The sequence below is a fragment of the Lacerta agilis genome, chromosome 6 (genome assembly GCF_009819535.1).
Source record: "Lacerta agilis isolate rLacAgi1 chromosome 6, rLacAgi1.pri, whole genome shotgun sequence".
Taxonomy (NCBI): Eukaryota; Metazoa; Chordata; class Lepidosauria; order Squamata; family Lacertidae; genus Lacerta; species Lacerta agilis.
The window spans coordinates 52,758,384-52,771,495 of NC_046317.1; the positions used below are offsets into that span (position 1 = coordinate 52,758,384).

Here is a 13,112-nt window from a genome sequence, read left to right on the forward strand (position 1 = left end):
AGCTTCCGGGTCATGTGGCCAGCATGACTAAGCTGCTTCTGGTGAACCAGAGCAGCGCACGGAAACGTCGTTTACCTTCCCACCAGAACAGTACCTATTTATCTGCTTGCACTTTGACATGCTTTTGAACTGCTAGGTTGGCAGGAGCTGGGACCGAGCAACGGGAGCTCACCCCGTCGCGGGGATTCGAACCGCCGACCTTCTGATCAGTAAGCCCTAGGCTCTGTGGTTTAACCCACAGTGCCACCCGTGTCCCTTAGGGACAATTAATATACAATTAATATACTATGTCCCCTTTGCTAGCATTGTTAGGGACAATAAATGATTCTAACCAGTGTTGTAAAGAGCTGTTGATCTTTTTGATCTAGTGGCATCACTTTCGGAAACTGGCAGGTGCTGGCACTCAGGGGATGGAATAATCCTTTACTCTTGATATACCTGAGTTTGAACACTTGTCCTAGTGGGAAAACTGACTTGTCAAACATGTGCTGCTTTTATGCCTTTATCCTTTTATGCAGGTTGGCAAGTATTTATTTCATATAAGCACAGAGAGGAAGACAGGAGACAACTGCCTCATACACATGGAAGACTGTGGAGGGAACTATTGGAGTAAGAGCTTTGGAACTTGCTTTGGTTTGCACTTTTGGTGTTACTTTGACTGCTTTGCTGTCTTCAACTAGGAGACTGCTGTCAGGGAAAAGTTAAGGAGTTCAGAAATTTCGCCTTGAGTCTTTGGGAACTCTTGAGTGGATACCATCCAGACTTGGCAGTAATTAATTTATCTATTAGGCCCAGGATTTCATCTATTATCACCACTATTTACCTCAGTTCCTCAGAGTCCCTTCCTAAGTTCAGGCTTAGCTATCTGCCCTACATCTTCCCCGTGGAGACACATGCAAATAATTCATTTGGCCTTTCTGCAGTGTCATTTTCCTCCTTTAGCACACTTTTGTTTCCCTTCTCATCCAAAGGTCTGACACTTCCTCAATTGTATTTCTTGTTCCTAATGTGTTTAAAGAATGCTTGTTGTTGGTATTTATGTTTTTAGCATTGTGCTCCTCTCCCCCCCCCCCCGGCCCCCATCTCTTATAGGCTGCCTATTTCTTTTGCCAAGGTTTGTCTTCGGTTTTGCTCCCCTCACAAGACTATCATTTTTCCCAAGGAAGCCTTTCCGTCTCTAACAGCTTCATTGACTCTGTCCATTAACCATGTTGGGGAAAACATTGAGATGTCACATTTCTCCCCATCATGCTTCATTAGCAGTTTCAGAAACCCACTACCGGGGCGGACTTGGGTAATCATTTGTAACATGGTGCCCTGTGTGAGGCAATAATTTGGACCTTCTCAATTTTGGATCTTCTCCATTTTTCACTCCTTTGACTTAGCACCCCATGTGCCCACACAGCCCTAAACCTGATGCTGCCACTCTCCAGCAGTGCAGAGCAGGGCTTTCAGTGTGGCTGCCCCTGGTCTCTAGAACAACATTCCCATTGAGATATGATAGGTACCCACTAGCTATACTTTCCAGAAATAATTAAAGACACTTTTGCTTTTCCAGACTTTTCAAGGCGGATGAAAAAGTTTCTGCCTTTGGTGCTCATTTTGTATTATGTTTAACACAATACAATTTTTAAGACCTATTTTCAATTGTTTTACTCCCTTTAAAAGTATCTTAGTTATGTTTACGATGTGTCTGTGAATCTCTCTCTCTCTCTCTCTCTCTCTCTCTCTCTCTCTCACACACACACACACACACACATTTAATAATAATAATAATAATAATAATAATAATAATAATAATTTCTCCCAAGCAAGTCAGGCAAGAACTCATACAACTCAAATTGTTATTTGTATGATTATATTTTTATTTGCTTGCAGTTACTTTGGAGAGAAGCCCAGCAGTCATGTTGTGGATTTTCACAGCAGAGGTTTCAAATTTTTGCAGAGGAAACACCTCCAAGTCCTTAGAAAGGAAGGCCGGTGGATTACAGCATGTATCAGAATGAATAAGCAGGCGGAATGAAGCAGGACGAGGCCTGGAGCAGCACAAAAGACTTATGGGGGTGTTTATGCTACTGGTGCAAATCCAACCTGGTTGTTGCCCAGATCGTAAACGGAATAGTAGGACCTAAGGAAGACGTCACCAAGGATCCACAGAGGCTGCCCATTCTGGGATGGCAGGTAAGTAGGCATGATGCCAATGCTGCAATAGCCGCTGTTGTTCTGTGAAAGAAAAACCACAGTTAAATCTATTTGGCTTGGGAGTTTTCATCAACTTCATGGCATAAATAAGAAGCTGCAGAGAAATGAGAGAAGAAGAAGAAGAGTTTGGATTTGATATCCCGCTTTTCACTACCCGAAGGAGTCTCAAAGCGGCTAACATTCTCCTTTCCCTTCCTCCCCCACAACAAACACTCTGTGAGGTGAGTGGGGCTGAGAGACTTCAGAGAAGTGTGACTAACCCAAGGTCACCCAGCAGCTGCATGTGGAGGAGTGGAGACGCGAACCCGGTTCACCAGATTACGAGTCTACCACTCTTAACCACTACACCACACTGGCCCTACATTTCAGCACACAAACTTTGCACCTGAATGTTGAATTTCAAGATTTTTGCCATTTTCTTGGTCAATGTCTGGCTTTTATTAAAAAGGTATCTGTAAGAGTGCAAACTTGCATTAGCAGCTGTGCAAAGTACTGTTGCACACTGACCCCACACAGAGGTGTAAGACCACTGCTCTGCAGTCAGAAGGGTACAAACAGAATCCCAGTAACTCGAACTCAGGACGCAAGGGAGAAACATGCTAAGAGGAAGGCACGCTTGGCAAATCCACACCGTGATCAACTCTCACCCAGAAACCAATGTCCCCACTGTGGAAGGATGTGTGGATCCAGAATTGGCCTCCACAGTCACTTACGGACTCATTGTTAAAACCGTGTCTATGGAAGACAATCTTACTCGGCTACGAAGACAAGCACTTTACACCTGCATCCTACTACATTGGCATAGACACTAACTACGTTTCCTAGTGGTTATTTTTAAAGACTGCTTTACATCACATATTCCCCTAGGTAGATGAAAAACCACATAGGAAGTTTAGCCAGAAGCAAGTCCTTGGATGAGACAACCAGCCCTAAGTACTGAAACACCCACCAGCATAGGGATAAAACTTTTTCCAGTGCCTGGTGCCATCAATCAGTATTAACTGATGTCTTTAATTATGTTTCCATTAGTGCTTTTCAATTATTTTATTCTTACATGTTGTATACCACCTTGATATTTGTTTGTGAAGGTGTGGATTATTAAATAAGCAAACAAATAAGTAACTAACTAACAGGGAGTAGCTTTTCAGTGGTCTCACATACCTGAAGGACGTAGGCTGAGGGGCTCAGAGGGAAACTGCTTCCACCGATGACAAAAGTAATGGTGGGCATGCTCTGGATGTTGCTGCAGCTGACCACATACTGTGGGAGGAGAAGTATGGTAAGAGCTAAGCGGCAGCATATTTCAATCACTATTGTACTTCAAACATTACCACCACTAACTAAAAAAACCAAGGATCCTTAGGTGCCCTTTCCCTGGTGGTTAAAGCTGAAATGCAGATCTTCAATGGTTTGTTCAAAGTCAAGGTGGGAGTTTGTGGCAGGAAGATGATGGAGTTTTCTGACAGCTGGTAACACTCCCCCCTCATGGGCAGAGGAAGCAGGGTGTGGTGGGTGTGGTCCGCCCCGGGTGTCACCACTGAAGGGGGTGACAAAATGCCAAGCGGCACTCACCCTGCGCTGTGGGGCCTGCAGCGCGGCCGAGCCATGCTTCTCTCCTGGGAGAGACATGGTGGCTTGGGCACGTGCAGGCTCTGCACTGCCCAAAAGGTCCACCTGCTGCCTCCCCACCCACCTGTAGGGCAGCGGAGTAGGAGGAGGCAGGCATACTCCGGAGGCCCTGTGGTGTGCCCCGCCCCTATGGGCGGCTCACCCCATCCTCACCCTGAGTGACTTCCTCTGCTGCTGTCTCCCACCCCACCAGCCGAATAAGAGAAATAAATTTCCCTGAGTCTACACTCCTTGCATGATCCTTTGAACTTTATCCACTGTGTGGGGTCAAACAAGAACATGCTAAGTTTCACGGGTGCTGATACTGAGCATCTTCAGATTGCTGGTGCTAAGTGGTCGCGCCCCCTATCCACAGCTGCGTTCCCCCCTACCTCGCCATTGCTGTCCTGCTCGGCTCCAATGTATTGCATCAGCTCTCCAAAGACCTGCTGTGGAGCAGTGAGGAGGGACGTTCCAGTATCCACAATTGCCTGGCATCCCTGGCTGCACCAGTCGCTGATCTGGTTGCCAATATAGAAGCTAGAGGGGGGAAGTTTAAAAAGTTGTCAGCGGTTATATTCCTATTAAGATGATCCATCAAGGAGCCGCAAGACCATAGGATGTCATGCTTCCTTGCTTGCTTTTGATGTTTTCATGGCATTATCAAAGCTGCCATGGTTTTGAGCTTTTCATAATAACCAAAAGCAGGATTGCAGTCTTGCTTAGGTTTTTGTAATTGGGCTACCTGTATAATAATCACAGCTCTTCTTTCCGTGTCCTGGAAGATGCAGAGAGCCAGAGCCAGAAATGAATTGAATAAGATATAGTTTGTTGAACTATAATTTTCAGATGGGCTGGACAGCGTAAGCAAAGGATATGCTGTTTGGATCATGTTTCACAGTATGCAAAATAAGATGAGGGGAAATTACTCAGCTGGTCCAAGGGCAATAGATTTAAAGAGTCCAAAAACTCAAATCAATGGACTGTTCAGGTTTTCAACCACAAGCCTCCACTGAAGCCTGATCAGGCTCCCAGTAGACATCATCTATGAGAATAGCCTCACCTTTCGATTGCAATTTGCCAGTAAGCTTCTTGGGTGACTGGAGTCCAGACAATCTGACCAGAGTAGAGGCTGGAATCAACTCCTCCCAAAGCAAGTTCACCACCCTGGTTGCCCTCTTGCCTAGAAGGACAAATGCACAAGAAGTTAAAACACTTCATTATTTACATACATTCACTGAAAGAGACAGAGAGCTGGATCTGGAATCAGTCATACTTAAGAGTAGACCTGTTGCCATTTATGGGACAAGACTAAAGTGGATCTACTCTAAGCCTAAGATGATCTAGTAAATGTCATGGCTGAGTGGGGATTTGAACCCTGGTTTCCCAGGTACAAGTCTGACACTCAAGCCACTACACCATACTGGTTCTCAGTAAGCAGTCTGCTGAATCTGAAAGCTGTACTCAAAGAGAAACAACTATGGCCACTGAGGGGAGATTGTCGTTGGATAGTGTTAAACAGGAATGAATGAACTTGTGATAGAAGTGAGTCAATAATTCCCCATGAGTTTCTCTTCCTTTGTCTAGTTTGCCCATCACTGATGGGGCAAGGTACACTTCAAGGTTAAAGCAATGGCAACAAAATAGGAGAGTAGCTTCTGGTTTACATTGATTTTTCCTGAAAGATAAGGATGTCTGAGGAATTTGCGTTGTGAATTCCAATATGACCTGACATGATCTGCCCCTTCCAAACTAGCATGTGGATCGGAATGTAGTTATCCTTCAGATTTCACCTTTCTCTGAAGTTTGCAAAGAAATGTTTTTGACACAAAAAGCAAATCAGAATGCTTTTTAAAGTGCACATTGTAGAATAAAAAATGTGCATATTTTGTGAGAAAATATATGCAGAAAAGCACGTTGTGAAAAATATATTCAAAAATAAGTATTTAAATATGAATCTTCATGCGGTTTTTTAAAATTGTTACTTATGAATGAACAAAGCGGGAAAGTGATATGGACTGGAAAAAGACCAAGCCATCCTTCCCTACTAAAAGGTGCCCTGAGAAACTGATAAGAGGGATAGATTGAGGCAAGGCAAATGCAAAAGAAAAAGAATTTTTTGCATCCGTACCCGCTCAGGTAGAAGCCGAACATGGGAGCGTCAAGAAGGTTCTGCTGGAGCATTCCCTGCATGACTGTGGTGGCACCACCAGAAGAAATGGCAGGGTAAGCCAAGCCCAGGATGCCATCAAACTGGGCATAGACAAAGTTTGTGCCAGGCTCAGTCTCACTCAGGCCAAATTCCTGGTTGGTGATGGAAATGCCTTGGATCTAGAAGGGAATTGTAGGAAAGAGTCATCATCACAACAAAGTAGAATAAGCACGTTGCAAATGGGAGAAAAAGAAACCTGCCAGAAAAGCACAGCATCAGATAGCTCAATATGCAATGGGGATACTACAGGACAATTCACTAACCACTTTTTATTCTGAGAAACAAGTGATCTAAATGGACTTGAGTTACTAAAAATATATGGGGAAATGAAACCTCTCTGGGCTCATTATCAAGATGAGGAGATGGTTGAACTTTCAAGCGTTCCTCTCTTGATTTTCTGTTCATTGGGTCTCCATAACAATACCTAGAAATGCAGTTAGCTCTCTTCTTTTACCACCTTCAAAAATATAGTAGACTAATCTAATAAATCCCTTGAGCTAATGAGTATTATGCATGGAGTATGATAGCAGTCACTGCACTAGTGCAATGTCACTACCAGCTGCCTTGTTTCAAAGTAGAAATATCAGTTCTCATACTAGTGTGACAGAGAAAGGGGCACCACTATAAAGTGGACAACTACCATCAAGAAATATAGCAGAATGGCATCATGGAAAGCTGTTATGTGCCATGCAACTGGGGGGAAAGGGGACATGGTGAGGACAAGTGACAAAAGGTTTAAGAATGACTGCTCTCTGGTCACTGTGACTATGCACAAATCCTCTTGCCTGACGCATACTAGCAACTCCATAATAGTATTGAAATGGATGCACATATTCCTGAACTGGCTTGCCTTGCGTAGGTCAGATGCCACAGTGGATGGGCTTTCTTGATAATGACGCTCTTAAGTTCACAGAGTGCTATTGAAGAACCCATTGTTGAGGTTGGCTGTAATGGATCTCCAAGTATATTTGTACAAGGGGGTTTCTCCCCACCCTCCACTGCATCTGCAGCTTTGGCTGTGCTCAAGGTCACTATACTTTGTTACCTGTGTGATCTAAGTGCATTGCATTAGGAATGTTAGAATGGATTCCTTCCTGGCCAGTGAATTATTATCTATCTGCTTCTGTTGCAAGAAGCAGTTTTTAATATTCTGTTGTTGTTGTTGTTGTTACTATTGAAACGAATTTAGGGTGCACTCCTGCTTACCGTTACGGTATCATAGCCAAAGAGCCCAGTGAGGCTCCCAGTTCCATACTGCAAAGAGAAGGTCTGGTCGTTGGTGGAATAAGTAGAAGACTGGCTGGGGTTGAACAATGGGTGGTTTGCTAGTGGTAGAAATTGAAGAAAAACAGACATGTGTCACTTTTAGGCTCACAACAAAACCAGGTTTTAATACCATGTGTGTCACTCTCTCTTCTCATCCGCCATTGAACCTGAATCCACAGCTGCGAGAGAGAAAAGTCCCAGCACCAACATAGAAACCCAAAAATCATTCTTCATCTTTGCTTTGCTTAGAGCAGTGGTGGGACTACAATTCCCATCATCCCTGACCACTGGTCCTGTTAGCTAGGGATTATGGGAGTTGTAGTCCCCAAATGGCTGGAGGGCCACGTTTGGCCACCACTGGCTTAGAGGATACTCACTGCAAGCCTGACTCTGGCAGTAGACAGATGGCACCCAGAGGTTGGATGACCCAGTGTCAAAGAGAACCAAGAAGTTCTGGGGTGGAGTTCCAATGCTGATCTCTCCATAATAGGACATCTAGAGAAAGGAGCACATTGCCATCAACAATGGCCTCACCACATTGATATCTGCATAAATTCCCAGCACATTCAACAGAACATTTTGCACAACCACCCCAAAAGGAAGCAAAAACTACCCATTACTGTAACTACCCGAAACATTCCTCATGTATATTTTTCTTCTTTTGATTTTTCATACTCTCCCATATATTCTAATTTAGAGTGATGCGCAAAGAGAGCCACAATTCCATTCTCAAAACTTAAAACTCCCATGATTTTTAATAGTCACATATTAGGACTCAAACACTGATATTCAGCTAAATCTGGACTTCTTAATCCATCCAGCCCATGTTGAAATCCTAGCCTTTACGCTTTCCTAGTTTTGCTCTTTCTATGATTTTGGTAGCTTCTCTTAGCCAACCATATACTCACGTCCATGTAGTTAGCAAGGGGTTCGTAAGCACTGGCATAGTTGTTGAAGTACTTGCTGGCAGGGTCAAAATGATTGTCCTTCAGGAACTTTTCAAGGACACCCTTCTCCTTCATCACCTCCCGCATGGACTTGAACTTTTTCAGGGGAACTCTATATGGGATGAAGAGTTAGAAGCAGAGTCAAAAAGACAGCTGTAAACTCTTTGCATATTAAGTATGCTCAGTGGAATATCTTCAGACCATTGATGGAATTCTCTGGTCTGAACCATATAATACCTAAGGCAAGCACACTAACTTCTATCTAATTCCACCAGGGTTCAAGCTAACCTAACACCATCCTAACCTTAAAAGGCCACACTAAATCTCGCACTTTGTTGTTAACAAGGAATGGAAAGCCAAGAGGAAGACTTGTACAGGTTCTTCCACTGGACTTCTCTTCTGTGATATTGCACATTTCTCCTTCCCTCCCTGCCCAAAACTTCTCTGTCCATTTTTCATGTTACTTGCTATTTAAACAATACCTACAGCTGCTGATCCAATAAAAAGGTATTAGCTAAACTATTTTGGATCCTGTCTTTGTCCTTCTCAGTGATTCTCTTGCCTTCCTGAGCTTTGTCTGTTTAGGTAATGATATCTACAACATGGATGGCAAAACGTTTCAGGCTCAAAGGCCACATTCATCCTTGGCCATCCTTCTAGGACTACGTGCCAGTGGTGGGTGCTGCCAAAAGTAGATGTACCCATCTCACAGTCACACACACACACACACACACACATCCCTCTTCAGCTGATCATCAGCTGAGAAGTGTGTGTGTGTTATTGCCCACTAGCTGTTCATCAGTTAATATTACACCTGACAATCAAGGAGGGATCAATTAGCATGCCAATCAAGGCTCTGTTTGGCTCTCTCTGCCCACCCCAGTACCTATATAATTAAATAATAAAAAAATATTTATCCTACCACTACCAGAATTGGAGTGATCTTGCAGGACCAAATAATTGCTTGTGGAGACACATACATCAGACCTTCCTAGCTCTAAGGGAAGTAAGTTTTTTACCCATATACAAACTATGAGTAGTAAGATTCCATGGCTATTAACTATGGTAGCATCACTGAGATTGGAATCTCCATATTCACAATTTCCAGAAAGGTAGTTGTGTTAGCGTCTTGCAGCAAAAACAATGAAGAGTGTTTAAGATACCACACAACTCTTCTGTTGTTCTTCAGTGTTTACAGCATAACTCTGATTTGCTGAGAAGGACAGATAAATGATGGCTGTCACCATCACACCTCCCATGAGCTTACCAAGGAAATCTGCCTGGCTTCTTTTGAGGAAAAAAATGCTGATCTAAATGAATCATTCGTCTCATACATTAAAGCAATTGATGTAGGAAGTGAATTGAATAGAGACTGAAAAAGGCCTGCATAGGAAACATACATTCATCATACATGCAATTCTAACAATGCAATGAAATACAAATGAATGAATGAAAGAACATTAACAGTATAATCCTCCCTGTGCACATCTCCTGAGAAGTTAAGCCCACTGAGTTCAGCAGGACTTGCTTTCAGGTAAGTGTGTACAGGAGTGTTTTATTTTTTTAAATGTACATTTTGTTCTCACAGATGTTATTGGGAAATGCTATGCATCTTTGCAGGAAATGTCATGTCAATTTGATTCCTATGTCTTGAAAATTTCGAAACACGAAGGTTTTCAGTTTCAAAAAACTGGGTCTCAGTTGCTTACTGAGAATCTCTGCCTTTGGATAGAATATTGTGGTTTTAAAGGCTTTTATAAAAATAAAGTTTCAATGACAAAATGCTCTGTTTGCACTTTACAGCTATATTTTTCACTTAACAACTCAATAAAAGAGCATCGGTGCTATTATCTAAATCAGAAATAGCCAACATTGTGCTTTCCAGATTTTGCTGGACTACAACTTCCATCATCTATGACCATTGGCCGTGCTGGCTGGGGCTGGTGGAAGTTGAAATCCAACAACATCTGGAGGGCACCATGTTGGCTACTCCATTATCTAATTTTTTTTTTAGATAATCTCACAATCATTCATATACTCAGAACGACTGAATTCAGTGCATAGTTACCGGTAAGTAGACATAGGCTTGCTACTGAAATCCAGTAGAAAACAATGGATCTCAGGCTAGTCATTATGACTAACTTGGTCCATAGGTTTTTTAAGGTCCTAGGCATGTTTATCTGGGATTAAGCCTCGCCGAATGCTTATTGCTTACTCCTAGATAGGAGTAAGTAATGAACAGCACATTATTACTTTACAGGCACATCGTGCTAAACATTCATACTTCACTGCTGCTCTTTTTTTCTGGCTACCAAGCACAACTGAAGCCAAGAATCATCTGGAGAGGCTACACCATACCATTGTTCCATACTCACTTGACAACAGCACCCTCACTGAGGTGAAGGCACACCAGGGCAACGATCAGCCACTTCATGGTGCTTCTTTCTTCTGAGCAGTTTCTAAAGTGTATTCTTTCACTGCTGCAGCTTGGTCTCAAGACACTAGGTAAGTGTTAGCATAGGAGGGTCCCTTCTTATATACCCTGAACGGTGCTGCTTTCACCAACATGCTGCCAAGTCACATATCAGAATCTTAACAATGGGTCAAACAATTTCTCAAAGGCATTGCAGAACTTTTATCTCAATCACTATTATTTAATCAGAAAAGCAAATGATGTTTTGTGCTAAGCTCATATTTTGGAAGTAGAGGTTGACATTGGTTCTTATCATCATATATTCAGTTCTCTTTAAAACACACACACAAGGTCCTTGCAAACTGCATCTCCAGCAAGGACTTGTTTTATCTTTTACTTATATGAGATATGTTGGTTATAGTGTATGTTTTCATAAGGGAGTGTTAGCATGCAGGGGGTGTTAACATGCATAACTTTGATTAGAATGGAAAAAATATGAGGCCCTAAACAGTCATGTGGTCTTCACTGTTTCCATCCAAGGTCTTATCAGAAGCATTCCAGCATCACTAGAACCATACTATACCAATCAAGATTGAAAGTCAAATTCTTTGACATGAACAGAAAAGGCCCACAAGGATCCAGTCATATAGAATGAGCAGAACAGCTCAGGGGTGCCCAAACATTTTTCAAAGAGGGCCCAATTTGATTAAGTGAACATGCATGAGGGCCAACCAAAGTTGTTGAGCTTTTTTGGGGATTTAACTTCTTCAGCTGTTGGGGGGATTTGACCCTGATGAATAAACTGCCACAGGAACCGTAAAACCGGCCAGGGGTCCACATTAGGCCCCCGAAATGGACTTTGGACATGCCTGGGATAGAACATTGCGTTGTGATATATACATCCTCTTTCTGTTCCATGAATCCCATGGTGGTATAGCATACCTGCTCACTCTGCTTTTCAAGCTGTGAAAGCTCCCAATCTTGCGGATTTTTCCACCATGAGGTACGTAGTCATTGTTCCCCATTAGGTGATAGGGGAGCTGCCACTATGTACTGAGCTCTGGGGGCAAGGAAAGGGTCTTACGTAGAACAGGGAGAAAGATCAGTCCACTTACCATATTGTTCAGGAGATGCCAACCTTTGGGGGCCCATGGGCACATGTGCAAACTGGAGAAACTGTTTTCGGCACCACACACACACACAGTTAAGCACATATCACAACCTTCTGCCTATGGGAGAACACTTCTAAAAAGCCTGATTTCAGCAGGGAGGGAGGACACAGCAGACATGAAAAACGGCCTCTGTGCAGAGCCGGCCCACCCATAAGGCAAGGTAAAGTGTCTGCTTCAGGTGGCAGGATCCCCTGGGGCAGCAGATCTGGCCTCCAAGGAATGCATTGCCCACTGCTGCTGTTGCCGCTGCTGCAGTGGTGGCGGCAGTTGCGCCAAGCTCCTTGAAGGCTGAATCTACCACCTCCTCAGCCACCTCTGCAGCAGCCTCGTGACAAATAATAGTTGCTGCTGATCTCCCCTGCTTGTTCCCGATATAGATCTTTATTCTGCACTTATTCCTGATCTTCTCTCACCCCTTGTTCCCTAGACAGCCCCCCCCCCTATTTTGTGGTTTGCTTCAGGTGCCAAAATGTGCAGCCAAAGATGGAATGTTGGATGGAGACCCCTGATATAGACTAATGGCTATGTTAATATGTAGCTTCAAGAGGAGGGAGGGAGGGAGTGCAGTGGCTCTGCAGAGACATACCAGATCAAATGTTACATGAACAATTCTTTCTGAATAGTTTGCTGCAATGAAACATCAAGTTTCATGACTTCTATTGAAGATGCGTTTTTAAAAATATGGAAATGCTTTTGTTCTCCTTTATTGTGTGTGTTTATAGAGTTTTAAATAGATTGTACAGTCAGATTTGTGGGGGTTTTCAGAGCGCTCCTTAGGAGGTAGCTTCAACCAACTTGGCTGAACTGAAGTACAGTAAGCCCCAAACTTACATGAATTTAACTTGTGCACATTCAGCTTTATGTGTGTGGCAAAAAAAAGAAAAAGAAAAAAGTACTAAGAGGGTGGAAAAGAGGTGAGTTTCCAGGAAAAATGGCTTTGGCAATACCACCCGCTATTGAACTCAATGTGTTTTGAATATTTGCAATTTTGGCTTCCGGTGTAATTCCAAGAACGTAAACCCCACATAAGTTGCAGGGTTGCTGTATTATAACTGACCTGTTATTGTTGTGCTTTCACGGTCACTACTGGGAACGGGAACATAGGAAGCTGCCTTATACTAAGGGCTTCTTCAGGTGTCCTTTTCATTTTTGCTCATGATTGTATCAGGACAGTTATGAACGATTCCACTTTCAATACGGTTCTGAGTCCGCAAAAGTTTCAGGGGGACATACTGCTTTGGTTCCAATTGGCACATGCGCTGTAACTTGCTGCTTAAATCCTGTAAATTTCC

At 43.2% G+C, this 13,112-nt stretch overlaps 1 protein-coding gene across 1 annotated transcript; it reads right to left on the bottom strand.

Moving 5' to 3' along the window:
- Positions 1 to 1,841: 1,841 nt before the first annotated feature.
- Positions 1,842 to 10,743, bottom strand: LOC117048625 (gastricsin-like). Its single transcript, XM_033152686.1, has 9 exons — positions 10,611 to 10,743; positions 8,197 to 8,347; positions 7,666 to 7,783; positions 7,229 to 7,347; positions 5,942 to 6,141; positions 4,874 to 4,993; positions 4,203 to 4,350; positions 3,364 to 3,462; positions 1,842 to 2,223 (listed from the first exon to the last, which is right to left on the bottom strand). Exons 1-9 carry the CDS (start codon positions 10,667 to 10,669, stop codon positions 2,068 to 2,070), a joined length of 1,170 nt encoding a protein of 389 aa, XP_033008577.1. The 5' UTR covers positions 10,670 to 10,743; the 3' UTR covers positions 1,842 to 2,067.
- Positions 10,744 to 13,112: the final 2,369 nt, after the last annotated feature.